Source organism: Anser cygnoides, chromosome 7, assembly GCF_040182565.1.
Source record: "Anser cygnoides isolate HZ-2024a breed goose chromosome 7, Taihu_goose_T2T_genome, whole genome shotgun sequence".
In the NCBI taxonomy this organism is placed as follows: Eukaryota; Metazoa; Chordata; class Aves; order Anseriformes; family Anatidae; genus Anser; species Anser cygnoides.
In genome coordinates this window covers 14,678,100-14,705,852 of record NC_089879.1, presented here as the reverse complement: position 1 = coordinate 14,705,852, position 27,753 = coordinate 14,678,100, and the positions used below count along the sequence as shown (strand labels likewise).

General features: G+C 67.7%; 1 protein-coding gene across 4 annotated transcripts; it reads left to right on the top strand.

Moving 5' to 3' along the window:
• Window positions 1–538: 538 nt before the first annotated feature.
• Window positions 539–27,610, top strand: LDB1 (LIM domain binding 1). Of its 4 annotated transcripts, none has more exons than XM_067000312.1 (11): window positions 539–693; window positions 21,795–21,897; window positions 22,392–22,436; window positions 22,655–22,730; window positions 23,003–23,105; window positions 23,300–23,472; window positions 23,684–23,806; window positions 23,961–24,044; window positions 24,307–24,430; window positions 24,592–24,740; window positions 25,120–27,610. In XM_067000312.1, exons 1-11 carry the CDS (start codon window positions 669–671, stop codon window positions 25,348–25,350), a joined length of 1,236 nt encoding a protein of 411 aa, XP_066856413.1. In that variant the 5' UTR covers window positions 539–668; the 3' UTR covers window positions 25,351–27,610. The 4 variants fall into 4 exon arrangements, with proteins under 4 accessions (XP_066856413.1, XP_066856412.1, XP_066856411.1 ...); XM_067000311.1 differs by lacking the exon at window positions 539–693 and adding an exon at window positions 13,152–13,269 and having other exon boundaries at window positions 24,592–24,734; XM_067000310.1 differs by lacking the exon at window positions 539–693 and adding an exon at window positions 13,153–13,269.
• Window positions 27,611–27,753: the final 143 nt, after the last annotated feature.

The following is a 27,753-nucleotide window of genomic DNA, read 5'->3' as shown; positions in this document are numbered from 1 at the left end:
TGGGCTCTGCATTTTGGCACCCAAACACCCTAATTTGATAATTTCCACCCCTCTCCTGCTCCCTCAGGACTCCGGGTCTCACCCCGATACCCCCCCCCCCTCCCCTCAGCCCCCACAGGCCGCCCCCTGCCCCTCACGCCCCCTCCTCCCTCCCTCCCTCCCTCCTGCCCCTGACATGGCGGCGCCCGCCTCAGCTCCGCCGCTTGGCGGGGGGGGGGGGGGGCGCGCTCCCGCGCGCGTGCGCAGCGCCACGGGGGCGCGCCCGCGCGCCCCCGCGGAGGAGAGAGGGAGGGAGGGAGGAGACGGCGGCGGGGGGGGTGTCCCCGCGCATGCGCACCAGCCCGCCCGCCCGCCGCCGCCGCCGCCGGCGCAGCCGCCCCCGCTCCGCCGCCGCCGCCCCCCCGCCCCGCCCGCGCGCTCCCGCTGCCGCCCGCCCGCGGCGCGCCCGCCCCTGCCCGTGGCCGTGCCCGCGGCCGCGCGGGGCTGCGCGCACCCCCCCCCCCCCCTCCTCCTCCTCCCCTCCCGTTGTCCCCCGTACCGCCCCCCCCTCCCCGCCCCCCCCCCCCCCACGCCGTTAACGGCGCCGGAGCCCGCGGCGCGCCGTCCATGCGAGACCCCCGCGGCCCGGGCAGCGCGCAGCGACCCCCGGCAGGGCCAGGCATGTGAAGATGTCAGTGGGCTGTGCATGCCCTGGTGAGTGCGGGGGGGCCGGGGGGGGGCCGGGGTCCTCGGGGCTGGGGGCCGGGGATGGGGCCGGGGCCGGGGCCGGGGGCCGTTTGTGGGGCTGGGGTCCCCCTGGTTTGGGTGCTGAGGGCTGGTTCTGGGGGCTGGGGTCCTCGTGGCCTGGATGCTGGGGGCTGTTCAGAGGGGCTGGGGTCCCCCCTGGTTTGGATGCCGGGGTCTGGTTATAAGGTCTGGGGTCCCCCTGGCTTGGATGCTGGGCTCTGTTTGTGGGGGCTGGGGTCCCCCTGGTTGGGGTGCTGAGCTCTGTTTGTGGGGGCTGGGGTCCCCCTGGTTGGGGTGCTGAGCTCTGTTTACAGGGGCTGGGGTCCCCGTGCCTTCAGTGCTGAGCTCTGCGTATGGGGCTGGGACCCCAGTTGTGGGGGCCGCCATCTGGCTGTGGGGCTGGGGTCCCCGTGGCTTGGATGCTGAGGCCCTTTTATGAGGGTCCGGACCCCCAGCGCCGGTGCTGGCACCCCACAGCGTGTGGTGCTGGGACCCCCCCGGCCGTGGGTGCCTGCAGCAGCCCCGGTGCTGGGACCCCGCGGGCAGGGTGCTGCGGGGGTGCCACAGCGGTGGGTGACCCCGAAGAGGGGCGGGGGGCGCAGCACCCTGGGGCGCCCCACGTGGGTGGGGGGGCTCTGGGTGCCCCCCACTCAGCGGGGTTTGGCCGTGCGCCCCCCTGAGACGTGGGTGCTGGGCGCCCCGGCCGGGCCTGAGCAGGGGGTGTGCCGAAGCGGCGAGGTCTCGGCGCGCGCCGGGGATGCTCGGCGAGGCGGCCGGCCTGGGGCTGGTCCTGGGGGGCTGCAGGGGGCTGCGGAGGGGGATTTGGGGGGGGGGGCCGCCAGGCTGTGCGTCGCCCGCTCCTCGGTGCGGGATGCCCTGCGCGGGAGCAGCAGCTCCTGGAGGGGAGCGGTGTGGCTGCTGGAGCCTGCTCCGGCACCGGGTCCCGGGTGGCCCCGTGCGCTGGGTCCCGGGGGGGGGGGGGGGGGGGACATGTTGGTGGTGCCTGGGGAAGGGGCTGTGCAATTCCCTGTGCTTGGTGCGGCCTTGGGGGGTGTGTGTAGGTCCACAGCGGGGGCACCGCTCCCTTGGGGACCTCGGCGGATGATGGCCCAGCTCCTAGGATGCCTTTTGGTGCCACACTGGGTCCCCGTCTCCCTCGGGTGCCCGGCGGAGGACCCCACGGCCCAGTGGCTTTGGTGCTGGGGGGGGGGGGGGGGCTTTTGGGGGCCAGCGGGCACCACAACGCCCCGGGGGCACCCCACGGGGGGCACGGTCCCCGCGCGTCCCCTGCGCCTCCCCGCAGGGGTTCCCAGCCGTGGGCCTTCCCCGGGGGGCGGAGGGTCTGGGGGTGCCCCCGCGCCCCCTCCCCGGTGCTGCCCGCGCCTCCCCGCCGCGTTTCCGTGCAGGCAGGCGGCCCCTTCCCCCACCGCCTCCTCCATCTCCCACTGGAAGCTGCCAGAGCGCTGCTTCCTCAAGCAGAAAGTCACGTGAACCTGCCTCCCAGCCAGGCCAAACACTTACAGCACCAAGCCCCGGCAGGCACCGGAGGGCACGGGGAGGGGGGGGGGCTCCGCACGCCTCCCCCACGGGACCCCCACCCCCCCCCCATACACGCTTCGCACCCCGGCCTTGGCGAGGGTCTGGCTGGAACGGGGCGAAGGCAGAGCCCCAGCGCCGCCCCCTCCTCGCCACGGGGCCCCCACGGGGCTGGCACGTCTGTCTCCCCCCCCCCGGGAGCTGGCCCTGTGCCACCGGGAATGTCACCGCCATGTTGGTGGGCGAAGGGGTGCCGGGACGGGGGGGGGTGCCGGAGCATCCCCGCGGGGGGGGCTTCGTCATCGTCGTGTGTGTGTGTCCCCCCCTGCTTCTCCCCACCCGCACCCGGGTGTGTGCGTGTGTGCACGCGCGCGTGTGCCCCCCCCGCGTGTCCCCTCCCTGCCCACCTCCGCGGGCTGGTGGCACGTCCAGAGACTTCCCCGCTGGCCGTGGCCCCCCCCCCCCCTTTCTCCCTTCCCCTCCCCGGACTGTTTATCGGAATATAGAAAAAACAAGCTCTGCCGCTGGCCCCCTGCCAGCCAGAAACATTTAATGAGCCGCTTTGCCCAGGCTGCTCTTCGGGGCTGCATTAACTTGGAGGAGTTTCCTGCCTGGGAGATGCTGGGGGGGGGGGTCTCACCCCTGAAACGCCCCCCTACAAACCGTGTCCCCCCCCCCGGGGGTCCCTCGTAGGGTCCCCCCTAGGCCCGTACCGCCCCATGCCCCGTGTGGCTGTTCCCGTGCTTTGCAGCAGGATGGAGGTTTGGGGCAGGGGGCGAGGTGCCGCTGTCCCCATACCCGAGGGCAGCGGGGACGGACGTGCCGGGGGTGGTTTCTGCCCCCCCCCCCGGGGACGGAGCCGTGAGCGGGCGGCCTGGCAGGCAGCACGAGCCAGGGGAAGTAAACACGAGCTGAATGGAGCCGGAGGAGGCCGAGGCGGCAGCCGCCCTGCGCCCGGCACCGTGCCACCGTCCCCGGGGCCCGCTCGGAGCTGGGGGCGAGCAGCCAGGCTCCCCGCGGCCAGCCCTCCGCACCGGGCAGGCCTTGGCACCCGGGGTCGGCGTGCTCTGGGCTGTTGTTATTTTTTTTATTATTAAAAAAAAAAAAAAAAGAGAGATGGTGATGTTTTCCGCCATAGTAACGGTGTTGGTGCCGTGGGGCCCCCGGGGAGGGGGGAGCAGAGGAGCGCTCCCTCCTCCCTCGCAGCCCGCAGGGAGGACGCGGCCCTGCCCCTGCGCGGGGCTCGCGGCCTCCCCTCCCTGCAGGGCTGGCTCCGGCAGCCCTCTTCCTTTTGCAGCGGGGAAGAGGCTCACCCAAGGCCGGGCAGGCAGCGGGTTCCTCCAGCCTGAGCGCAGCCCCGGGCTGGCGGCAAAGCCCCGAGCCACCCTGCCTGCCCCCCCCGTGCCTGTTCGCACGCCCTCGTGCAGGAGGGAGGGCAGCCCCCCCAAGTGCCCCGGCGGGGTTTTCCTTCCCGACACGCGTGTGCCGTCGCTTCAGGCCCCGGGGCACGAGGCCTGACCTCCTGGAGGGCCGCGTGTGGTGGGGACGATGCGCAGAGCAGGGCGCCGTCAGCGTGCCCGACACCAGCGCGGGAGCAGAGCCCCCGCCACGGTGCTGGGGACAGGGGGAGGGCGCTGGTATCCTCCCCCCCGGGGGCTGCTTCCCTCCCTTCTGCCGAGCTCGTGCGGCGTGTCCCCGGCTATCACGAGGCCGAGCCGCGCCACGTGCCTCCTGCGACAGATGCGCTGGGAAGGGACGGCGGCACGCGGAGCCGAGGCTGAGCGCTGCGGTGGGGAGGTCAGGCAGACGAAGAGGGTGTGATGGGAGCCAAAACGCGCCCCCCCCGGTGCGCCCGGACAGCGGGGGGGCCCTGCTGCTGCTGGCCCCTTGCCATAACTCAGGTGCAGCGCGGGGTTCCTGAGGCCTCATCCTGTACAGGGATGAACTCTTCTGCCCTGCAGCGGGGGCTGCAAGTGGAAACGTTTTAAAACGTGGATTGGGACTGCAGCCTGTCCCCTGCCCTCTGAAAGCCCAGGGGCTCCGCTCCTGACCCCACAAGTCACGTTATTGCCTCGCAAACGCTGCTTGGGCCTCGTGCCCGGCACCTCCACCGCTGCTGGAGCTGCATCCCCAGCACCCCGCGGGTGAATCGCGCCGGTCCCGGCCCCCTCTGCGAGGAATGCGCCGCGCCGGGGAGAAATGGGGTGCTGGGGCCGGCCCGGGGGGGAGGCAGGTGAGGAGGGAGGGGAGGCAGCTGTGCGCTGAGCCGCCCGGGGAATTCCCACTGCCCGCCGTCCTCCGGGCTGGGAGCGGGAGAGCTGGGAATTCACCCGCCTGCTTGGGTGCCTCCCCGCCCAGAGCCGACGGCGCTGGGGGAGAGACCCTCCCCCCCAAAAACCCTCCACGGCAGCACAGCCATCGCCTCCTGCCCTGCGCCTGCTCGGGCGCAGCCGGCCCCGCGTGCCGAGCGGTGGGAGCCGTGCGCCAGAGACGCGCCGTCCGTCCCCGGCCCTGCCGCGAGCCGCCGGAGGTCACCACGGGCTGCGGGCCGGGGCTGCAGGGTGGGCAGGCTTCTTCTCCAGGGGCTGTGCCGTCACCTCGCTGGCCGTGCTCGGGTGGAAAATGCCATCCGAGGTGCCTTCGTGCGCTGTGTCGCGTCCCTGGGGGCAGCAGGGAGTTGTGGCCGCCCCGAGCTGTGCTCGCCGGGGTGGTAAATTGGGGTTTAGGGTGCCCGGGTGCATCGCAGCCACGTGGCGCGGCTCCTCCGGGCCTGCGTGAGCTCACCCCGCTGCCAGCTCAGGTTCGTTTGGGAAAACTTGGGTGGGTTAATGGTGTGCCAGCGGGCCTGGTGCTGGGCGTCTGTCTGCTGGGCTCTGAGTTTGTTCCAGAAATGGCACTGTCTGCTCCTCCTGAGCCAGCACTGTGAAAGCCAGTGCCGTGGGGGCAGCCCTGCAGGGGCGAGTGGGCGTCAGCAGCAGGATGGGACCCCGGGGCGGTGCCCCAGCCCCCCGGAGCCCTGGCGATGCCGCAGCCGTGACGCTGGGCCGGGTGGCTGCACTGTCCCCCTGGCAGGCAGGGGCATGGCGCCTGCTGCGCAAGTGGGGGTGGCACGGGCGTCTCCTGCCTGTCCCCCCGCACCTTCGGCTCGCTTTCCCATCTCGACTTCATGCCGCCCTCTCTCTTTATCCGCACCTTCGCTGTGGGATTCCCCCGGCCGCATCCGTGTTGCTCGTTCACACGAGGGCACATGCGTGTGCGCAGCGACGTGGGTGCCGGGGGCCCGCTTCGCGCGTGGTTCGGGCACGTCCCTTTGCTGTCTGGCTCCGGGGCGGCTGCTGGAGCGGGGAGCAGCGGGTGCCCTGGGGGGACTTCGGCAGCCCCGGAGCGGGGCAGGGGCTGGGTGCCCCCTCCCCGGCCCCCCGGGGGAGGCAGGATGGGGCCGGTGACCGTTATCAGCCCGCCTGCAGGCTGAGGCTGTGGTTTCCTGCTGTTGCTGGAGGGGGAGGGCGGTGGGGAGCTGCCGAGCCCGCTGCCGGCCCCACCTGGAGCGGGGAGGCGAGGAGGGGCAGCTGCCCGGCACCCCCGGAGCCGCCCCCGTGGCCGGGGTGTTGCGGGCAGTGTCTTTGGGAGGCAGCACGGAGGTGCAGGAGCGTGGCCGTGCACGTGGGCTGGTGCACGCTTGTGCTTTGCGGCACGGGCACCGCCGTGTGCCGGGGCATCCCCTGTGGGCACAGGTACCCACAGGGCTCTGCGCCCCGTCCCGCTGTGCCAACCCCCGGGGTGGGGGGGGGGGCAGGACCCCATCAGAGCCATCACGCCCTGGCTCCCCGTTGCCGTTCGTCCCCTTCCCTCCCAAACCGGTCGCTCCCAGGACGAGCACGGGGCGTTAGATCGGGGCGTAATCTCCCGGCTGCCAGCCCCTGCCCTGCTCCAACCCCACCCTGCCCGCGGGGCCGCAGATAACGCCCTGCCCGCGCCCGCGGGGCCTTGGAGCAGACGTGGGGGGGGTGGGGGCAGCTCCCGGGGGTCTCCCAGCGCCGGCTGGGAGGGCAGAGCAGGGGGCCCCCTGCTTTCTGCAGGAGCCGCCGGCCCTGGGCCCCTCCTCCGCGCCGAGGGGCTTGCGCTGGGAGCGCAGCCAGGTTTCTGCAGCGAAGCCCGGCTTGGAGTGGCGCTGGGACGTGGCTGCTCCGGGGACAGCGAGGGGAGCGGGGCGTCAGCCCCCTGCCCCTGCGCCAGGCCTCCGCGCTGCCGCAGCTGCGTGCGCAAACCTCTGGCGCGCGTCCTCCGTCGGCGGAGGTGCCGCCAGCGTCGCGCGCGGCCCTTGGGGCTCCTCCGGAGGGCTGGGGGCTGCCCCTGCCCCCTGCCGCCCTCCCTGCGGAGGGGTGCAGGCGCCCAGCCCCAGCTCCTGCCTCCCTGCCAGCAGGAGCGGATCGCAGCACGCTGCTTCGCCGGGCACGGGGCAAGCCCAGGCGCCTGGACCCGGCGTGCAGCGACCGGTCCGCGGCTCGCCCGCCTCGGGCTGGAGGCTGCCGGGCTGGGGAAGCGGGGTGAGCCCGGGGCAGGGCAGGGCAGGAGCGAGGCAGCGAGCGGGAGCGCTGCTTCCACGGAGCTGAGCCCCTGACGGAGCCCACCGTGGGGTTTTGGGGAGCTGGGCGAAGCGGTGCTAGGGGGAGCGGAGCCTGCAGGCGGGCAGGGCAGGAGCAGGGGGCCGTTTCCCCGCGGAGGTGCCCGCGCTCTCCTCCCAGCCCTGCGCCGTGCCGAGCGCTCCGGGGAGCCGCGGTGTGCAGCAGCACCGTGCCGCAGGAGGCTTCGAGTGGCGGCGAGCTTCCCCAGCAAAGCCCGGGCTGTCCCCAAAGTCGGGGCCGTGACCCGGAGCCGCGGGGGCCGGGAGCCACCGTCCCTGTGCAGCGGTGGCCGTGTCCCTGTTTGGCCTAGCTGGCAGAGCGGAGGCAGCTGTTAACAGGAAGGACACACATGTTAGCAACAAAAACACGGCAGCGAGAGGAAGCAGAAGCGATGCATTATTGATAGAGCTATTTGATGCTGCTATATTCGGAGAGCTGCTTTGGAGCGCTCGGCAGCACCGCGCGAGGGGTGAGGGGAAGGGGTGGGCTCTGCTGGTAGAGTTACCTGCGGGGAATGAACCGCGGGCGGCCACGCTCCCGAGAGGCATCCCACGGGTGGTCCTGGGGGGTTTGCAGCATCCCTCCCAACCACGCCACGGGGATCGTACAGGGGTCCCGGTGACCCCCACGTGTGGGTACAGGGGGATTGGCGTCCCCCTCTTGCTTATCTTTGAGGAGCGGGGTGTAGCGGGGGGCTGCTTGCAGTGGCGTAAATCGACGGGGAGCAGCAGTGCGGGGCCCTGCTGCAGCTCTGGGAGCAGAGGGGAGGGGATGGAGGGAGCGCAGCACCAGGGACCTCGTCCCCTCCCTGCTCAAGTGACAGTCCCCAGGGCAGCGGGGCTGGGTGTTGAGCCTGTGCCTTGCTTTTCCCCTTGAGCAGCTTCTTCGGGGTGGGGTCGAGGATTTCCAGTCCCTCAGCGATGCTGCCTGGCCCCCTCTCCACCTGGCCCTGGGGTGCTGGTGGGGCTGCCCCATCGCCTCTCTCCATCCATCGCAGGATCCCAGCCTGGCCGGGCTGCAGGGACCAGCCCCAGGCCAGGAAACTGGCTGTAAAACGAACCATTCTTGTAACATGAGAGAATCCACCTGGAGCGTCTGGAGTCGTAAACCCCGCGGTGCTGGCAGGCTCGCCCCGGGCCGCTGCCAGAGGGGCCAGGGCTGGCGGCCGTGGGTGGCCGCGGCGGGGCCACGAAAGCCTGCGAGTGCAGGAGCCGGGGGCTGGGGGCAAGGCTGAGCCCTTGGCTGGCACCCAGTGTGCCCCTCGGCACGAGCAAGGCAGTGGCTGCTGTGCTGGAGGGATGGGGATGGGTTTTTCCATCGCCTGGATTATTTTTTTGTGCAGGATGCGCGTTGCGGCACCTCCAGCACGGCGTGGGAACGCTGCGAGAAGCCCCTCACTGGCAGGACCCGCTGCTACCTGCGTGTGGGCTGCTCCTTCTTGGAGCCAGGTGGGCAGCCTGACGTCCCCGCGCACCGCTTGTGTGCCCTGCGCCCCTCGTGGCGCCTTCCTCCAGCTCCCCTTGTGAGGCAGGGGGTGGGCAGGCGCTCAGCGCGCACGTACCCAGGTCTTCCCTCTTTGCTCCCTGCATGATGCTCAGGATCTGCCCCCGCAGTCAGCTTCTCCCGCAGTCCCCCGGGCTTTCCCTGCGCGTCTCGGTGTCTGGAAATGGTTTTGTTTCGGAAGGGTTAATCCTGGGAGCCCCCAGGATCTGCCGCCTGCCCAGCATGAGTCATTGTTGAGTTTCCAGCCTCCCCCAAGCCTCTCTCCTGGGGAGCGATGGAGCCGTGCCTTTCTCCAGAGAAAAGGGGGGGCCCACCTGCCCCAGACACCCCCCTGATCCAGGCGAGGGAAGGGCCCCTCGGGGGAGGCAGAGAAGCAAAGCAGATTTCCATTTGAAAGGCGCTAGGATTTGTGGTGGGGAAGGACGGCTGTGCCTTGCCCAGAGGGGTGCTCCGGGGTGCGTGCTGCGCCTCCCCGCTGCGGGCTGCGTCTGCGTGCGGGGGTGCCCCGCTCTTGCCATGATTTGGATGAATCCGGGATGTTGGGAAGTGCCAGGCCAGTCCGTCTCCCCGTTGCTGTTAGTGCAGTTTGCACTGCTAGCAGGCTTTTTATTATTGTTATTTTTTATGTAAGCGCGTCTCTGCGTCCCCGCTCGGTGCCTGCGTGCGCCGGGGCGGGCTGAAGGGAGTGAGGAGGGCACCAGGTCTCAGCACGGGCACCCTGGGCTGCAGCTCCCATTCCATGCCCCCGCTGCCTTGCTTTTTTCGGGGGGACGTGGCACACGAGGCCAAGAGCCCCAGAAGGGTGGGAGGCCGGCGTGGTGGCACCGTTCCCACGTCCCGTGGAGCAGGAGCGTTGTGCCAGCCGCCCCTGGTCTGGCGCGCAGCAGGAGCAGGCATGCTGGGGGCACGCAGAGGTGCAGAGGGTTTTCTTCGTGCTGCCGTGTGTCCTGCCTGCTTCGCTGGACTGTACGGCTGGCACCAAGCCTCCCCTGCCGTGGGGATCGGAGCCATTGGAGCGTCCGTGATCCCCACCGGGGATGTGTCCTGGATGTGTCCTGGTGCTGGCTCCTGCTGCACCAGCGGTGGGTGTCCCGCAGCCCCGGGGACAGCCCGAGCTGGTGATGGCCCTGCCGTGCTGACAAGGGGATGTTTGCAGCCCTGCTGGGCTTTGGGAAGCCGGGGCAGACACGGGGCCCACGCTTGGGGGAGAGCAGAGGCTGGGCTTGGGGGGATCCCGTCGTGGGAATGCGGGGAGCTGGAATCGCCCCGTGCTGCGGGCGAGAGCGCGTCGCGAGGAAGGGGCTCCCCCAGCACCACCACCACCACACACGCTTCCCAGCTGCATCCCAGCCTTTCTGCTCTCCATCCAGCATCTATTTAATTATTAACTCGGCTATAACCATAAACAGCTGGGGCTGCTGCAGCCACGTGGACCAGTCCAGCGCTGTCGTCAGAGCCGAGCAGGGACACGTGAGCAGTCCCGGCGGGCTGCTGAGCCCCGGGATAAATTGCTCGGGGCGTGTTTGTCGTGGATGTGCTGGGCTGTGGAGCCCGCGCACTGGTGGGTGCTCCTCTCCGAGCCCCATGGCCGCGGCACAGGCACCAGGAGCAGCTGCTACGGGGACGAAGCATCCCTCTTTGCAGTATTTTGTGCCTGTGGCTGTGCGCACATCGTGCAGCCTTGAAATCCGGAGAGGGAGCAGGGCATTTTAATGGCCAGTCTTGACCAGGAGAGCCGTGCCAGCCCGTAGCTGTCACCGGTGTCACCGCCAGCGTGATTTATTGGTCTAATGACAGCAGCTTGTGGCCTCCCAGAGCCCGGCTCACCCAGATGCAGGCTGGCAGGAGGTGGGCAGCAGTGGGGCACTCAGCGTCCCCCGTGCCACGTTCCTGGGCACCGCACGTTTCCGTGGCATGGACAGCACGTGCCCGTCCCGCTGTGCCTGCCTCTTGCAGAGCTGCCTTTCACGGGGCTTTTCCCTCAGTTTACCCGCAGCACTGCTTGCTGTGGCTTTGCCTGCGAGGTGACGAGAAAATGAGGCTGGAGGCGCGGTGACTGGGGAGGACGCCCCCAAAACCTCGTGGTGCTGGACGAGGTTTCTGCGCACACCCTGTGCGTGCTGTAACGGAGGAAGTGGGTGCGTGGCGGGCCCCACAGCTCTGCCTGTGTTACCCCACAGCGGCCGCTTCGGGGCAGGGAAGGGGCGTGGGAAGGTGTGCGTGCCCGGGGCAGGTGCACGTACGTGTCCGGGGCTGTGCCAGGAGCCGTGCAAGTGTGTGCCGGCCCGGGAGCCTGCCTGCAAGCGTGCGTGTGCAGGGCGAGCCGCACGGGTGTGTGCCTGTGACTGCTGCATGCACCGAGCCTGGCTCTCCCACGTGGAGCTGGGGGGGCTGTTGGGGCACGGGGCAGCCAGGCCGAGCTTTGGGATCTTGGCCCAGCAGGACCCAATTCGCCTGTGGGGTTACCCAGGGGCGCCCGGGCTGGGCCAATGGGCGTCCACGAGGACAGCAGCAGCGAGGAGGACGCAGGGTCAGCAGGGCGGGTTGCTGCAGAAATGTGGCCTTCTGCACCCCAAAATGATTTTTTTTGACAGAATTGAAATTTTCACCAAAAAAAATCCTAACTGGAAAAATGTAGAGTCTCATCAAGGAAAGGAAAGCTTGTGGATGTGCTGTCCGTTGCGAAACGATGCGTTTTACTTGTCGTGCCACCTCCCCAACGAACTGCGTGGTGTTTTTTTTTTCTTACCAGAAACCGGGGGAAAGGGAAATAAGTTTAAACGAGAAAAACCCTGAAAAACTTCAAAGAAAAATCAAAAGCAAACTAGAGAAAAGTAGACTTTTATTGAAACTTTCCCGGGGAAAGAAATATTTTCCAGCTGGTGCCAAGCTCAGCCCTGGGCTGTGCTCAGAGCCCTGCCGAGCTGCGCTGGGGGCGCCTCTGGCTCGTCTGTGCCGCCGCCCGGTGCGACGGGCCAGCTTCGCCCAGCCTGCAGCCCGTCGGTGGGTACCTGAGCAGCAAAAAGGGCGTCCGGGGGCTCAGTCGCTCAGTTGCCAATTTTCTTTTTTCTTTTCTTTTTTTTTTTTTTTTGTGGTTTATTTTGTTCGGGGGGGTGCTGGGCGGTGGGCTCGGGCTGCGCCCTGGGCGTGAGCCGGCAGCAGCTCGCAGGCAGCCGCGGCGCTGCCGCCCGTTTGCACGCCGGCGGTTTCTCCTCCCAGGCGTGGAGGCGGTCGGTGCGACGCTCGGAGGCGTCGTTGCGCGACAGCCCTGGGTCTGCTCAGCCAAATAAATAACCACCGCGCCGCCTTTCTGGCCCCTCCGCTCGCGCGGCGCCCGTCCTGCACCTCCCTGAGCCTGAGCAGCGTGCAAGGGAGGTTCCCAAAGCGCGGATCAAACCCCTGCCTTGGGGTGCAGCGCACGGGGCCCATCCCTGAGCTGTGCCTGCAGCAGGACCTGCAGGTGGGCAAGGGGCAGATATCCCCGCCTGGCACCGCTCGGTGGAGGCAGGGCGCCTGCAGGGTTGCGTGGCTGAGCGCGTCTGTATGCGTCACCTCCCGGTGCGCACATATGGGTTTGTAAAGCATCTTTTGGCACTCCGTCTTTGAATGGGTGAGCGCGAGCAGCGTCGATTAAAAGTTTGAAGTGTTTGGGCTAGCGCCTCAGCTGGTCCGTGGGGCTCGGGTCTGCCTGCGGTCTGTTCCAGGCGCTGAGCATCCCTGAGCGGAGCGGCTCTCCGCTGCCGGCCTCGCGGGGATGGTCCTTACGTGCCTGGAAGGAGGGGTTGTGGGGAGACCACCAGAGGCCCCTCTGCTGGGCACGTGGAACGCGACGGGTGGCGACGTGGCTTTCGTGTGCGGAAAGCCAGTGGCCTTCGGTTCGAGGGTGTAGGGGAGCGTGTGGAGGTGTGCGTGGGGAGGGAGCCCAGCGGGGCGCGCAGATGTAGGCACGGGAGGAGCGCGTGTAGCTGTGCGTGTATAAATGTGGGGGTACGGGGGGGGGTGCACAGACACGGGTGTGGGGTGCAGGGGGTGTATGTGGGGATAGATGTGGGGGTGCAGGGGGTGTTCGCAGATGTGTGGACATGGGGTTATGGGGGCGTGCAGAGGTGCGGATATGGATATGGGGTGCGGGGAGGTGTGTATGGATGTGTGCGTAGGCAAGGGGGTGCAGGGCTGTATGTAGATGTGGATACGGATGTGGGGGTGCAGGGGGTGTATATAGATGTGAATGTGGACGTGGGGGTGCAGGGGGTGTGCACAGATGTGGGTGTAAACGTTGGGGTGCAGGGGGTGTATGTAGATTCGGATATGGGGGTGCAGGGGGTGTGCACAGATGCGTAGACAAGGGAGTACAGGGGGCGTTCAGAGATGTGGACAAGGGGTGCAGGGGGCGTGCAGAGATGCGGGTGTGGATATGGGGGTGCAGGGGCTCTATGTAGCCGCGGATACGGACGCGGGGGAGCAGGGGCTGTGTGCCAGCCCGCCCCCAGCACCCCGCGAGCAGCGCAGGACCCCAACCCTCCCAACTTCCAGCCGCGCCGGGCGGCGAGCAGCGGCGCCGTCCCCGTACCCCCCGTACCCCCCCCAGCACCCCCCGTACCCCCTCCCCCTTCACGCGCCCGTCCCTTTCCCTTTGTGCCGGTGGCGGTGCCGGTGCCCCGGGGCGGGGGGGGGGGTTGGGGGGGGTGTTGGAGGGGGGGTGCGCGCGGCCGGCAGCGGGCGCGCCGCCGCCGCAGCCATTGTGGGGTCGGCGCGGCGCAGACAAAGGAAGCGCCCCGCGCCCCGCCCCGCCCCGCCCCGCCGCCGCCCCCGGCCCCATGGCGGCCCGCAGCCCCGCCGCGCTCCGACCCCCGCCCCAGCGCCGCCGCCGCCGCCCGCCGTGAGTCCCGGCCCCCCCCCCCCCCCGTGTGTCGTCCCCCGTCCCCGTCCCCCCCCCGGGAAGTTTCCTCTGCGCGCCCCCGGAAAGTTGAGAGCGGAGGCACCGGCACCCCAACGCCGCCCCCCCCCCGCCACCCGGTCCCGGTGCTCGCCCCGTTTGGCCCCCGGTCCGTGCCTGCCTTCCTGAGTCGAGCCCCGCGCCGCGTCCCCCTGGCTCCCCTCCCTGGCCCCAGCCGGCTTTGGCTCCTTCTCCCGCTCCCCCGTCCGTCCCGGGCTCCCCTCTTCCTCCCCCGTTCGTCCCCGCGTCCCCCCGCTCGTCCCCAGGTCCCCCCCGGCTCCCTCCCCGTCCCCTCTCCCCATCACCCAGGTCCTGCCTCTCGGAGAGGTGCCCCCGTCCCCCGGCAGCCCTCGTGCCCCGCTCCATCCCGACCCGCAGCTCCCTTTGTTCTTCCCCCGGCTCCTTCCCTCGGCCGAGCCCCCTGACAGCTGCCCCGCGCCCCCCCCGGTGTCCCCCCCGGGCACGCTGTCACGGGGGGCTGCGCGCCCACCTCTCCTCCCCGCCCGCCGCAACTTTGTCCTCAGCCCGCAGCTCCGAGGGTCCCGCGAGCGTCTCCGGAGCACCTCGGAGGGAACGAAACGTCCGAGGGGTGCAAAAGCGGGGGCGCCGCGAGAGTTTGGGGTTGTGGGAGCGAGCGGCTCGTCCCTGCCGGTAGACAAAGCCTTTCGGGGCCGCAGGGGGGGCACGGTGTCCTCGGGGACAGGGGACGCCACGGGGGGAGCAGCACCTGCGTGTGCAGAGGGGGCTGCGGTGGGGCGCCCTGCTCGTGGGGCTGCCTTCGGGGCTGCTGGGGGGGGGGGTTCCCCCGAAATCCCCCCACTGGACCGTCCCGTGGCGGGCTGCCCTGACCTCCAGCGGTCCCCGGGGTGGGCGATAAGATGAGCACCCTGCGGAGCCGGCCCCGGGCTCTCCGCGCTCGGGCTGCTCCCGTTTCCACCGCGGCGGCCCCGTGCTGACGGAGGCTTGGCACGAGCTGCGGGGCCGCGAGCCCTCCTCGCCCGTGGGGCTCCCCGCGGCCCGTCCCTGTGGTTTCCCGGGGAGCTGAAGCGACTCGCCCGGGCAGGGGACTGGGTCCCCGCGCCGCGCCACGGGGCCCTCGGGCTGGGCAGATAATTTTCCCACTGAGAATCTCGCTTCTCCCACGCCTCTCCCGAGTGGCCGGGAGAGAAGAGCCCCGAAGCTGCCACAGGGTCGCTTGGCCGGGACGTGGCGCTGGTGGCTCCAGACGGGTCCTGGGCGATGGGCAAGCGCGGGCTCAGCTGGGGACGTGGCCAGGAGAGCGGGGCTGCAGCACGAGCCCGAAAGAGAAACGGGGTGAAGAAGGGCTCAGGAGGGCAGCCGTGCCGCGAGGGTCCCTGGTCGAGGCGTGAGCGCAGGGCTGTGAGGCTGCGGGATCCTTTTGGGGGCTGGAAAACTTTCTTCCCTGAATCAGTGCGGCTTGTTCTTCTGTCCTAAAAGCGCCGCCCGGGATTACAGGTCAGACCGGCGATGTTGGGGCAGACCCCGTGGCCTTCAGCAGCAGGTGTGGGAGCAAACCCTCCTGGCCGGGCTCTGCCGGCGCTGTTCTCGCCGTGCATCCCGTAGCGCTTTGCCTCGGCAGTTCTGCAGCGACTCCTCCGGAGTCGGTCGGATGTCTGCTTTCACGGTTTGCGTTAAGTCCCGGTGAATTTGGATGTCTCCTTTCTTTAAAGCCTCGGGTTTTGGTGTGTTCTTGTTGTGGGAGAGCTGAGGTTTCCTCTAAAGGAGGAGGGAACGTGGTCTTTGCCCTCCCGATGTTGTAGAAATCCTAAATCTGCGATCCAAGCACACCCTGAGGACTCGGGAAAGAAGTGCTGAGCAGAAGGGCGTGTGAGATGTGTTGTTTTAAAAAAGAAAAGTTGCGATCCGAGGGCAGAGAGGCTCCCGTTGGGAGGTTTGGCGATGCGGGGTTTTCCCTGTGGTTTGCTGGGGACTTTTCCCCTTGGCCGCAGCCGGTGTAAAATAGGAAGATGCCAGTGAAAGGATGCGAAAGTTGGGTTATGAGCTAAGGAGCCTTTCACTGGTGATGCGGAGCCTCTCGGCTTCTTTTGGAGACCGTCGAGAGCAGGCAGCAGCGTCCTGCATCCCTCGTGATGTGGGGAGGAGGTGGGCTAGGTGGGCACGAGGACCTGGCCCCGTCCCACGGCTGGCAGGGTGGCACCGCCGGGCGCAGCAGCGATCACCCCAAGTGTTCTCTGTCACCCTGAACTGCGGCAGCGTGGCAGCGTTTTCCTCCAGACCCTTCTGGCCGGCCCTGGGAGCATCTCGGCTCCTTTCGGAGGGGCTCTGAACCATGTCCAGCATCACCGCTGCTTGCGCCAGACTTCTGCGCGCCTGCAGCTCTGCGCCGGCGTGCACCCTGCCAGCACTCGGAGCATCCTGCCACGAGCTCGAGGTCTGCCCGCAAGGACAAACCACGGCTCCTGCACAGTCATGGAGCGACAGCGGCGCTTCTCCTGAGCGCCCCTCCTTCGGAAACCTCCCGTCCTCCGAGTGACCCGGTGGGCAGGGTGCTGCGGACGTTAATTGCTCCGTGCGGACGTTAATTGCTCCATGCGTGCGCGCGCACCGGTTGCGACACCTGCGGTGGCGAGGCTGGCCGCCCCACCGGTTGCCCTCCTGGCTGTTGTTTCAGGCAGGCTGGTCTTACGAGCGGGGATGCCCGGGCAAGGTTGGCCCGTGGCTGGGCAGCAGAGGTCGGGGTGGTTTCTGCAGAGCTTCGCTCCTGGGGCGGGGAGCTCTCCCTGGGCCACGCGTGCCCCCGGAGCACCAGGTCGATGTGTCCCAAACGCGTTGCTCTCCGGGGTTTTCGCCCTCGCTGCTGCAGCGCGGTTTGTGCTGGTCAGTCTGCCAGCTCCTTCGGGATGGGAAGGGGGCTTCAGCTCCTCCGGCGCCGCGGTGCTATGTGCAGGGGGGTGCTGGTGCCGTTGGCAGATCCCAGCACGAGCAGGAGCCCTGGGAAGCGCCGGACAGCCCCAGGCTGTGTTGTGGGTCCATCCAGGGGCTGGTTCCCCTGCCGCCAGCTGACCCCGGGGTTGCCTCTAGGCACGGGGCTGTGATACTGCTCCGTATGAGGGCGGTGAGGACAGCAAGCAGCCTGGTGTCAGGCTGGAGCCAAAAGCCCTGACACCAGCCTCAGCACGTGCTGCCGGCGAGGCAGCACCACGCAAGTCCAGCAGCCGAAAGCGTTTGCTCTGAGATCTAGCACGGGCTGCTTCTGCTGGGTTTAACCCAGGGCTGACGCTCAGCTCGGGCAGGTGGTACTTCGCAAACAGTCCCGACGCGGGCAAGCTCCCACCGCGCTCCTCGTGGTGGTGCTTGCGCCGCCCCTGCTCCGGGCGGGTGTCCCGCTGGAGGCGATGCCCCTGCGCGGTCCGTCCCCGTCCCCGTCCCCGGGCTGCGGCTGGGGCACAACATGGAGCGAGGCGGCGGCGGGCGGCGGGGCTGCGTCCCCGGGGACTACGCGTCCCAGCGTGCAGCGCTCGTTGCTCCTCGCCGCGGCCGGCAGCGAGCCGAGCGTTGCATCCCGGGATCGCCAATCTCCATGCGCCACGTGGGAGCTGACAGCCTCCCTCGGCCGCAGGAGCGGCGGGGCCGGACGGGCTTTTCTCTGTCCTTCCCCCCTGCCCGTCCTCGAGGGTCCCTTCCCCTGCTGGAGCTGGGGGCTGGCAGGCAGCGGGGGACGGGAGCGGTCTGTCACCGCGGCTCCAGCCCCTGCGGGAGGATCCTGTCCCTGCTGAGAGCTGCCCCGAGCAGCAGCCACACAAAACTGCAGGGATCGTCTTGTTTTGTTGTGCTGTGTGCGTGTAAGGAGCCGGGAGCTGTGGCAGAGGCGCTGTCTGCGGGCTGTGGAGGAGCATCACCGCGCCTGGCTACGCTTGGCGTATTTCTCCTTGCTGCCGCAGAGTCTAAAAACCTTGGAAAATGCAAGTCCTGGTTTGTCAGGAGCGTTGGTCGCTCTTTTTCCCCACGGGATGCTGACGAGGGTTTTCTCCAGCCCTGTGGTTCCAGCACCGTGGCGTTTGTTTACTTCCCTGCGCCGTCCGCGTGCTCGCAGCGGGAGAAGCCGAAGCCCAGCCCCGAGCGTCCTCGCTTCGCTGTAGGAGCCCTGGAGGTGGCAGGGCCCGAGGGTGGGGGGCTTTGGGAGGGAAGGCAGAGCGGCTGGAAATGTGAAAGGCCGCGTTCCTGAGGCTGAAATCGGCGACGTTTGATGAGGGATCTCTCGTCCGAGACAGCAAGATGAAAGGAACAATTAGGGACAGTGGGATACGTCCCTGAGCGTCCCAGGAAATGACTGGCTCGTGCCAAGTTGATAGTAGTGGAGCTGAAAAGTGGGTTATCTGCGGGATTGCATCTGGGGTTTGCAGTGCTGGAAGCGATTCAATTTTCAGGCTGTTGTGCAGCTGGCAGGGCACGCTCCCTCCCGCTTTGAATCTCCCTCCAAGCGTCCGGATCAGCTGCGGTCCTAACCACGAAGGGGGGCTCCTGCTAGCCCCGGGTGCGAGCCGGTTACCCGAGAGGCGAGAAGCCTCCAGCACCCCTGCTGAGCACCCGGCCTCGCCAGCCCCCGGCATCAGACAGCGCAGAGACCGGGGCACAAATCCACGTCCCGAGATTTGTGGCTTGGCCGAAACCTCTCCGCAGTGTCCGAGCTGCCCCGGGGACGCACGGCGAGAGGCTGGGGGATGGAGTGCCGTGGAAGCGCTGGGGCGCGGGAGCTTTCCAGCTGGGACGACTTTTTAATCAGCCCTTCCCAATTCATCTCCGCAGTCCAGATCCGTCAGGCCGCAGTTAATTATTGCTCTTCTGGCCGGCTGCTGTCCCCCTGAGTTTCCAACTCCGTCAATAGAAAGGAGCGCCTGGGTTTTGCGTGCTCGGTGTGCTTTGGTGCTGGCGTGCTGGGGTGCCACCTGGCGTGTCCCTCGCGTGTCCCCAGGAGGAGGCTGACTGAACGGGGATCAGGGAACCCGACATGCTCAGTTTTCAGCCATACAGCTCCTTGGGCAGCTCGGCAGCAGCGAACCAAAGCACTTTTGGGAGTCCCCGGGGCTGCTGTGCTGCAACAAATCGCTGGGTGCTGGAGGTGAGGCCGCACGGTGCGGGCGAGGAGGCAGCTAATGGTCGAGATGAGCTCGGAGGCCGCTCGGATGTGGGCACAGCTGCTGCGTGGCTGGAGGAAAGTGAGAGTGTCATCTGCATGCACGGCAGGACAGGCCGTGGGTTTTGCCCTGCCGTGTATTGGTATTTACTCCGGGTTGCAGCAGGAGGTGTCGCGTGGTGCCTTGGTGTGTGCTACCCGCGTTCCCTTTGGTTCGACAGCATCGCTGCTTGCAGCTGCCCTCCCCGTCCCCTCCTCTCCGAAGAAGAGGAAGAAGGGATGGAGAAGCAGCTCTGCTGGGACACACCGTGCACCGCTCCGTGTGCTTGTGCCTGTTTTGACCACTCTGGGTGCTTCTCTTTGCTTCTGCCCCCCAGCACCAGAAACCCTCACCGGGTGAAGCCACGCGAATTATTTGACCCGAGTGAGAATTGCCACCCTGCGCCCAGCTCCGGATAGCGCCCTTGCCAGCAGGGCTGGGCTGGGAAGGTGGATTTCCTGCCTCTATCACGGCTTCCACACCCCAGCAAAGCAGCGCCTGGGAAACAATGCCGCTATTTACACTTCCAAGCCTCGTTAGGCGGCCAGGAAGCAGGCAGGGAGCATGCCGGGAAGCAGCGGCAGCCCTCGCACGAAGGCTCGCCCCTCTTCGCCACCGGCTGCTGGGAGGAGCAGGATGCTCCCTGCTTGAGCAGGGCCTGTGGCCTCTGCTGGGCTGCGCTTCTTCCCTTGTACTTTCATTTTTGTTAATGTCTTGCCTTGTTTCTGAGCTCTGCTTCTTGCGCAGAAAGCACAAGTGCTCCCCGGCTGGGGAAGGAAGGCTCCTCTTGGCCAGAGGGCACCGGTCCCTGTGGCGGCTGCAGGTGTGACAGCGAGGTGCTGGTGCTGCTTTTGGTTACTCAAAGGCCGTGCTCCTCAGCTCTGGGGGCTGGTTTGGGATTTTCCATCCCATTTCCAGCTGTGGGGCCGGGCTGGGACGCTCAGCAGAACGGGCGGGCGAAGCGGAGGAGAAGGCAGGCAGAGCGCTGGGCACGCCGGCGGGTACGTGGCTCCCTCGCGGAGCACCCCGCTTCCTCTCCCCGGACGCATGGAGCTGCTTCCCCGCCTCCTCCCGGAGCTCGCATCGGCCCCGCACGGTGCGGGTGGGCTGCCCGCTGCCCCCGGGGGTCCCCTCCTCCCGCGCCGCGCCGCCCCACGGGACCTGCCCGGGCCGGCAGCTCCCTCGCCGCAGCCTCAGCCGGATTTTCCTCGCCGACCACGTGCGCGTTCTCGCGGCGCCGAGCCTCCTGCCGGGGGGGGGGAGAGCGAGGGTGGGGAGGGGTCCAGGGCCCCGTGCCCCCGGGGTTTGCAGCACAGCGGGGGTAGCAGCGGCATCGCCCCGAGCACGCGGTGCGCTCCGTGCCTGGGTGAATATGGGCACCGGTGCTGTCACAAAGTCGTGGCCTTGTCCTGTGTACCGCTGGTAGCGTGCGTGTAGCTGCGGTGGCTTTAGCACTTGGGCAGCCCGTAGTAAATCTCAGGGCTATTGTTAACGTTGTGTAAAACCACTTAACACGGCGGCGTATTTTATGCTGTGTTGAAAATAATACTCGGTCAGGGCGCTGGTGGTGCTGAGATCGCGTCACCGGCTCCCCTCCCTCCCCTAGCTGCTGCGACAGGCCGCTTAGCAGAGCCCCCAGACTGATCCTGTCGCTGCTAAATCTGCTCGGGGTGGAGCAGGGGTCTGTCCTGGCCGACGGCAAGGCATCAGGAGCAGAGCAGGCAGGGTTGGATCTCCCCCCGTCACGCCATCCTGGGAGACCGTCCCGTGCCCATGGAGGGTGTTCGTGGTCTGTGGCTCAGCTCAGATCCGTGCACGGCCGAGAAAGGAGAAATGCAAAATGCAGGAGCCCTTGGGGGCTTTTTCCTCCCTTCTCTCATCGATGAATAAAAACAAAACATCAGAGGACGAGATCTGCTGGCTCTCTTTTTCTCGAGGACATAGTGACCAGAAGCAAGCAGAGTTCAGCCTCTCGCTGCTGCTTTCTGCGCGTGATGGATTGGCTCGTTTTAGCCAGAAGACACTCGCCTTTGGAAAGTTTCCTGTGCATCAAGCACGCTTCAACTTAATGCCATTTAGCAGCAGCAAGGCGGCGAGGAAAATGCTGTATTTCTAGCGTGGCTTCAGTTGAATTCTAATTTCCATGGGGCACAGCTTGACCGGGATTGGAGCAGAAAGCAGAAATTCCCTAGCACCGGCACCGAGCTCCGTGGCAAATTCATTTAATCTATGACGGTGTAGGTGGGAGCGAGGGGCTGCGCCCCGCTTTCCTCAGGGCTTTTTGCTCCCGCTTTGTGCCCGTTGAGGACGGAGCCCTTCCCCGCAGCCCGGCCGCGCTCGCTGTGCACGGGCCGGTGCCGCGGCACCACCGGGGATGTCCCCGCGGCGGCGGGGCCGGCCGAGCCGGTGAAACCGGCGCTCCCTGGCATCGCGCCCGTCCGGGCCGGCCCGTCTGCCTGGCTGCCCGCCGGGGCCGAGCCCGAGCCCTCGCCCGGCCGCGGGGAGCGGCTCATCCCCGCCGCACGTGTCTCGGCGGCGCCCGGCTCGGCGTGCCGGGTCCTGCCGGCAGCGGGGCGTGCCGGGGCGCTCCCGGGAAGCCGCCGGGTGGGGGACCGGCAGCGTGGGAGCCCACCCTGACGTCCCCTGGGGAGCCGGGACACGGGGCGTGGGCGTCCCCGACTCCCTCGGGTCGCTCTCGGGCGGCAGCGCGGGGTGCCGGGGGGGCGGCGGGGGTGGTTCGTGGCGTCTCCTTCCGTCTCGAGCCCGGCGAGCGCCGGGCTGCCTGAGTGGCAGATGGTGGCTGCCTGGGGACCCGCCGTCCGGGCGATTATTCACCCGTCTCCATGGCGATAGAAAGGTCAGCAAAGCGATCCCCTGCGATTCCCGGGTCGGGGCGGCAGGATTAGGAGCAGCGTGGAAGGGCTGGAGGGGGGGGATAGGGCCCGGCCTGCTCCCCGGCACTCCAGCTGCACCCGTCCCTTGGCACCGGTCCCCGGGCCCTGGCCGGCTGAGAACCGCTGAGCTCCGGGCGCCCGATGAGCTCCGGGCACCCGTGGGTCTGTCCGGCAGCGGGGTGAAGCAGGGGAGGGATGGGGCTGTGTCACTGAGGGCTTGGCCTCTGCAGCACAGCAGCGTCCTGCCTTTTGGGTCAGGGCACCTCCCAGCAGCTGTATCCCTCCTCTTCCTCCTCCTCCTCACCACGGGGATGAGGCAGAGGTGTCTCCCCCCCTCTCCATACGTCCGTCCTCGCGGGCTGCCCGCAGTCGGTGCCGGGGTGCAGCCGGCTGACCCACGCCCTCGCTCTCTCTCCAGGCTGTTCCTCTAAGTCATTCAAGCTGTACTCGCCAAAGGAGCCCCCGAACGGCAACGCCTTCCCCCCCTTCCACCCGGGCACCATGCTGGATCGAGATGTGGGGTGAGCCAGGACTCGGGGAGGGGTCTGCAGGGTTTGGGGTTCCGTGAACGTTTGGCTCCCCAGAAACGTGGTGAGACTGCAGCACGTGGAGTTCAGTTAGTGCGAGGGGAGAGATGGGGCTGGGTGGAGAAAGGGTGACGTTTGGGATCAAGGGGGTCCCAGGTCCCCAAGCACTGTGGGACCAAGCCCCTTGCCAGGCCAAACTCCTGGGATGACTCAAGACAGGGAACAGTCCCAGCCCCTGCCAAAATGCCCCGTTTTCCAACCCCAGTCCTGCCCGGCTGCAGAGGAGCAGGGCTCAGCTCCCAGGAGCTGTGGGACAGGTCCCTGGGGTGGGGGAGCAGAGCCCAGTTTTGGGGAGCGAGTCACCCTGCGGGGCTGTCGGACGTCAGCATCCCGACTGCTTGTTGCTGGTGGCAGGGAAGGGCGGGCCGGGGAGGGCAGGGTTGGAGGTGTCCCCATTGCTCACCCGGCTGTGCTGCTTCTCCCCCCAGCCCTACTCCCATGTACCCACCTACGTACCTGGAGCCTGGCATCGGGTAAGCACGGGGGGGCTGGGGGGGGAGCGGGGAGCCTGCCCCGTGCGTGGGAAGGATGGGGGTGTCCTGGAGGGTGGGCATGCTGCTGGCCTGTGGGGACCTATGGGGGGTGCTGGGGCTCTGCCTGGCCCTAAAGGGGGGGTGTGTGTCCCCATCTCTGTGTCCCCTGTGGCGGGCTGCCTTCCCAGTCTGACCGCTCCCGCTCTGCTCCCTGGCAGGAGGCACACGCCGTACGGCAACCAGACCGACTACAGGATATTTGAGCTCAACAAGCGGCTGCAGAACTGGACAGAGGTGGGGAGCTGGAGGGGAGGGTGGCCAGGGGCGGGGGGATGCTCCCAGCTGGGCGTGTTGGGGACGGGGTCCCTCCGGCAGGGTGGGGACAGAGCACGCGCTCCGAGAGCGCTCTGTGCTTCCCATCCTCACAAGCTGCGTAAGGTCTAGGAGAAATCCCCTCGGCAGCAGGGCCCTGCTTGGCCAGGGGACAGCCCCTTCTCCGCAGCCCTCCGAGGGCTGAGCACGGCACAGGGGCTGTCTGTGACCTGGCATCTCTCTGGCACCCCCAGGAATGTGACAATCTGTGGTGGGACGCCTTCACCACGGAGTTCTTCGAGGATGACGCCATGCTAACAATCACTTTCTGCTTGGAGGATGGACCAAAGAGATACAGTGAGTAGCAGCAGAGCCGGGCTCGCAGCTCGCCGTGGTGCTACGCGGGGAGGTGTGGGCGGGGGGTCGGAGCTCAGCTGCCTCCAGCCGTGGGGTCTGGGGGGACCTCTCCACGTGCACCCCCAAGGAACAGGCGAGCGCACCCAGCTGAGCCAGGTTTACTGACTTTTCTCTTCCTCCTTTTCCCACTCCAGCGATCGGCCGGACTCTGATTCCCCGTTACTTCCGCAGCATCTTTGAAGGGGGGGCCACAGAGCTCTACTACGTGCTCAAGCACCCCAAGGAGTCCTTCCACAACAACTTCGTCTCGCTGGACTGCGACCAGTGCACCATGGTCACCCAGCACGGCAAGCCCATGTTCACCCAGGTACTGGCAGCGTCCCCTTTCTGCACAGGTCCCCTGGGCGTGCAGGCTCGTGGGTTCGGCTTGTGCTGGGACTTGTACCAAGCACGGGCAGGCCAAGGGGCGGGTGTCCTGGTGTGCAGGAGCAGTGGGTTCCCCGGGGGGGGGTCTGGGCTGGGGGAGCAGGGTGGCAGCGTGTGCTGGCAGCGTGTGCCTGACCCTTTGCCCTGCCCAGGTGTGCGTGGAAGGGCGGCTCTACCTGGAGTTCATGTTCGACGACATGATGAGGATAAAGACGTGGCATTTCAGCATCCGCCAGCATCGAGAGCTCATCCCCCGCAGCATCCTTGCCATGCATGTGAGTTCTGCTCCGGGGGCGAGGCAGGGCTGCCGAGCTCCTCTCCCTGCTGTGCACGAGGGGGCCCCTCCTGTCCCCCCATCACAGGCTGGGGCTTGGGGCGGGGACAGTCCCCATGTGGGACACAGCTGAGCCCTGTCCCTCTCGCCCCTAGGCACAGGACCCCCAGATGCTGGACCAGTTATCCAAGAACATCACCCGCTGTGGGCTCTCAAACTCCACACTCAACTACCTCCGAGTAAGTGTGCAGGGAGCTGGGGGGGACAGGACCTCGGATGCCCCAGGGCAGCCGTACCTGCAGCCAGGAGCAGGGCAAGCTGCGCGTGGGGGGATCTGGAAGAGGGGCAGATGATGCAGGGCAGTGGGGCAGCAAATCTGCCAGAGCCTGCGAGCTCCACGTGCGGCTTGGGTCGGTGCAACACGGCCGGCTGCGTGACGGGGGGGCTCCTGTTGGGACCAGGGGCGTTGCGTCTAACCCCGAGCCTGTCTGCTCCCCGCAGCTCTGTGTAATCCTAGAACCAATGCAGGAGCTCATGTCACGGCACAAGACCTACAGCCTCAGTCCCCGGGACTGCCTCAAGACCTGCCTGTTCCAGAAGTGGCAGCGGATGGTCGCGCCGCCTGGTGAGTCTGCGCTGCCCGCCGGGCTTCTCGGCGCAGATGGGAGGAGGGCAGCGAGGCTGTCACGGGAAGAGGTGGCCCTGGTAGAGGGGGTTGTAGAAAAAGGGTTGGGGGGGCACCAGCTGCTTCTCTTTGGGGCTGACCACCTCTCCCTCCCGGGCCAGCGGAGCCAGCGCGGCAGCAGCCCAGCAAGCGCCGGAAAAGGAAGATGTCGGGGGGCAGCACCATGAGCTCCGGCGGGGGAAACACCAACAACAGCAACAGCAAGAAGAAGAGCCCGGCCAGCACCTTTGCCCTGTCCAGTCAGGTACCTGTAAGCATCCCGTTTCCATTCTCTCTTCCTTCCCCGGGGTGGAGGGGAGGGCTCCCAGCCCCGGGCAGTGGCTAAGGGGAGAGCCCCAGGGCTGCCTGTCCGAGCCCCCCAGCCCTCTCCTGGCAATGGGGACAAGCAGGGGGGGCAGTCCCCAGGACCCCCCCTCGGTCTCAGCCCCTGCAGAGAGCAAGTCCCAGCCCAGGGACGGGGGGGGCTGCAGCTCCTGAGCACCACCCAGGCGGTGCCCAAACCTCGGGGCTGGCGTTGGGGGCGAGGAGCCGGCCCCGCGGCTGGGGAAGGGGCTGCGGTGTCGGGGGGCGGTGTGGCGGCCAGGGCTCCCCCCACCTCGATTATGTTTCGGGACCGTCTCCCCTTTCAGGATGTGATGGTGGTAGGCGAGCCCACGCTGATGGGGGGGGAGTTTGGGGACGAGGACGAGCGGCTCATCACCCGGCTGGAGAACACGCAGTTCGACGCCGCCAACGGCATCGACGACGAGGACAGCTTCAACAACTCGCCCGCGCTGGGGGCCAACAGCCCCTGGAACAGCAAACCGCCCTCCAGCCAGGAGAGCAAGTCAGAGAACCCCACGTCGCAGGCGTCGCAGTAACGGCCCTGCGGCCCCCCTCAACCCCCCCGCGGACTCAGTCCAAACCGATCTACCTGTACATTTGCAACGGAGAGTGACTGGGAAGCGGCGAGGTACCGGGGCGCACCGGCGCCGCGCGGCCGGCGGGATGCACGGCCGGGGGCGAGCCCCAGCCCTCTCCCCCCCGCCGCCCCCCTGCTTCCCCCCCAGACCCCGGCGCAGGGGTGGGTATCCGGGGCTGTAGCTTCGTTATTCCCCCCTTCTCCCTCTTCCTCCCTGCTTCTTCCCCGGAGAGCTTCTCATCGTCCCCTCCTGGCGCGCCCAGCCCCTGCCTGCTGAATGGGGGGAGCGGGGGCGCAGCCGCCCTGTGTCGGGGTCCAGCCCAGCACTGCGACCCTCTTCCTCCTCCTCCTCTTCCTCGCCCCGGCTCTGACAGCTGGGGTTTGCTGGGCAGCAGCCCGCAGGGTTGGTCGCACATCTCCAGCCCGACCTGGGGCTGGGGGGGGGGGGGGCGGCGAAGGACAAAGCCCCCACCCAGGGGTCAGATCCTGCTGCGCTGGGGGTGGTGTTGAGGATCTGGCATTTCCCCGCTCTCCTGCCCCCCCACTTTGCTCCCCATCCCCTCTCTCGCCCCACAGCAGGGCCCACGGGGACTGTGTACATAGGAATCGCCTGGCAGGGAGGTGGCTGGGGGGCGCGGGGGGGCCCGAGGCCGCAGGTCTGTGCCGGTGGCCGGTGCCCTCACTCCGTGCCTGCGGCCCCTGCGTTCCTGCCCAGAGCACTCTGGCCATCCCCCGGCTCCCGGTACCTCCTACTTTTGTCTTTTTTTTTTTAAAAAAAAAATAATATTATTAAAATTGTAAGTTAAAAAAAAAAAAAAAAAGATGGGACAAGCCCCCCCACAGCCCCCTCCCCTCGCCGGTGCCCCCCTCCCTGCCCTGAGCGCTCTCACCCTGTCCTGACTTTTGTACAGGCTTCTTCTCTTGGGAGTCTCGTTTTATATCCAGTTCGGAGAGCTTCAAACCAAGGAGAGACTTTGCAGACTTCCTTTCTAATCCCTCCAGGGGGCGGGGGGCAGCCCCCCCGCCTCCCTCCTCAATGTAAATCTTGTGTGCTGTTGTCCCCGCTGCCCCCCCCTCGGGTTCGTGTACCTCGTGCTTGTACATTTCCGCGCTGTAGACAGTGTGTACGATACTGTTCTTTCAATGTGTTATCACTAGAGCAGGTGCCTCCATTGATGTTAGGGGAAACAACGAGAATAATAATAATTTTTTGGGTTTTATTTTTTTTTTTTGGTTTAAAAAAAAAAGAAAAGGAAAAAAAAAAAATTTCCTTCCAAGGCTTCTTCCACGGAGAAGACAGGAGGCGCCTGGGGGGGCGTTTGTGCTCACCAGCTCCCCCAGGCAGCCTCGGTGGTGCATTTTTGGGGGAGCCGGGGCCCCGGGCTACCCCCCCGAGGGGGGGTTGCAGCGTGTGCTGCCCCCGGGGGGGGGGGCCGGGGCTGCTCTGGGCAGGGCTGGGTGCACGTGCGTGTGCGAGAGCGTGTGCGGGAGGGCTGCGTGTGCGTGTGGAAGGGAGCCTGGGGCACGCGGAGCAGCCCTGCGGTTCGGGGGAGATGGGGGGGTCTGCACCCCCCCTCCCTTCACTGCCCCCCCCCAGCTGGTGTCCCCTGCAGCCCCGCGGGGCTGGGGGCTGGCTGGTGCCGTCGGGGGACCCCCCCCGTGAGCGTGGGGGGCTGTGGGTGCAGCAGGGGGGCCGCCCGCGCTCTGTGTCTCTCCGACCCGTGGCTGAGACGGTAGGGGGGTGGCCGAGCTGTGGGGGGGGACACCCGTGACACCCCCCCACCCCCCCGCTGCTGCTGTCTCCGGGTTGGGGCTGGGAGATGGTGCCTGAGCCCCACGCTCAGCCCTGGCCTGCTCCTGGCCCCAAAACCCCAGCGAGATGCCTGGGGTGGCTCCTGCGCCCCGGGGCGGCCGGGGGCTGAGGTCTCAGCCCCGGGCCCCCCCCCCCAGCACGGGGACCCCACGGTGGGAGCCTGGCGCGGCGGGGGGGGGGCTCTGCTTTGCAGTTAAGGTACGATTGTCACCGCTGCCGCGTTGCTGGGGCTCCCGTGGGGGTGGTGACGTGCCGCTCGCTGCCCCCTACCCCCCCGGGCACACTGTAATGCCTTTTTGTTTCTTTTCTTTTTTCTTTTTTTTTTTTTTTTTTTGTTTTCCTTCTCCTCCATAGTTTGTGCCATTTATGAGTCATGTATGGTACCAATAAAACGACTTTTCGGTTTGAGGCTGTCCCGAGCGCTTCTTTCCCAGCACAGGACCCGGGGGTGCCACGTGCCAGCGTGGGGACGAGATGCTGGTCCCCCGTGTCCCCAGAACAGGGCAGGCAGCTGGCCCCAGCGGTGACATCCCCGGGTCCCCGGCCTTC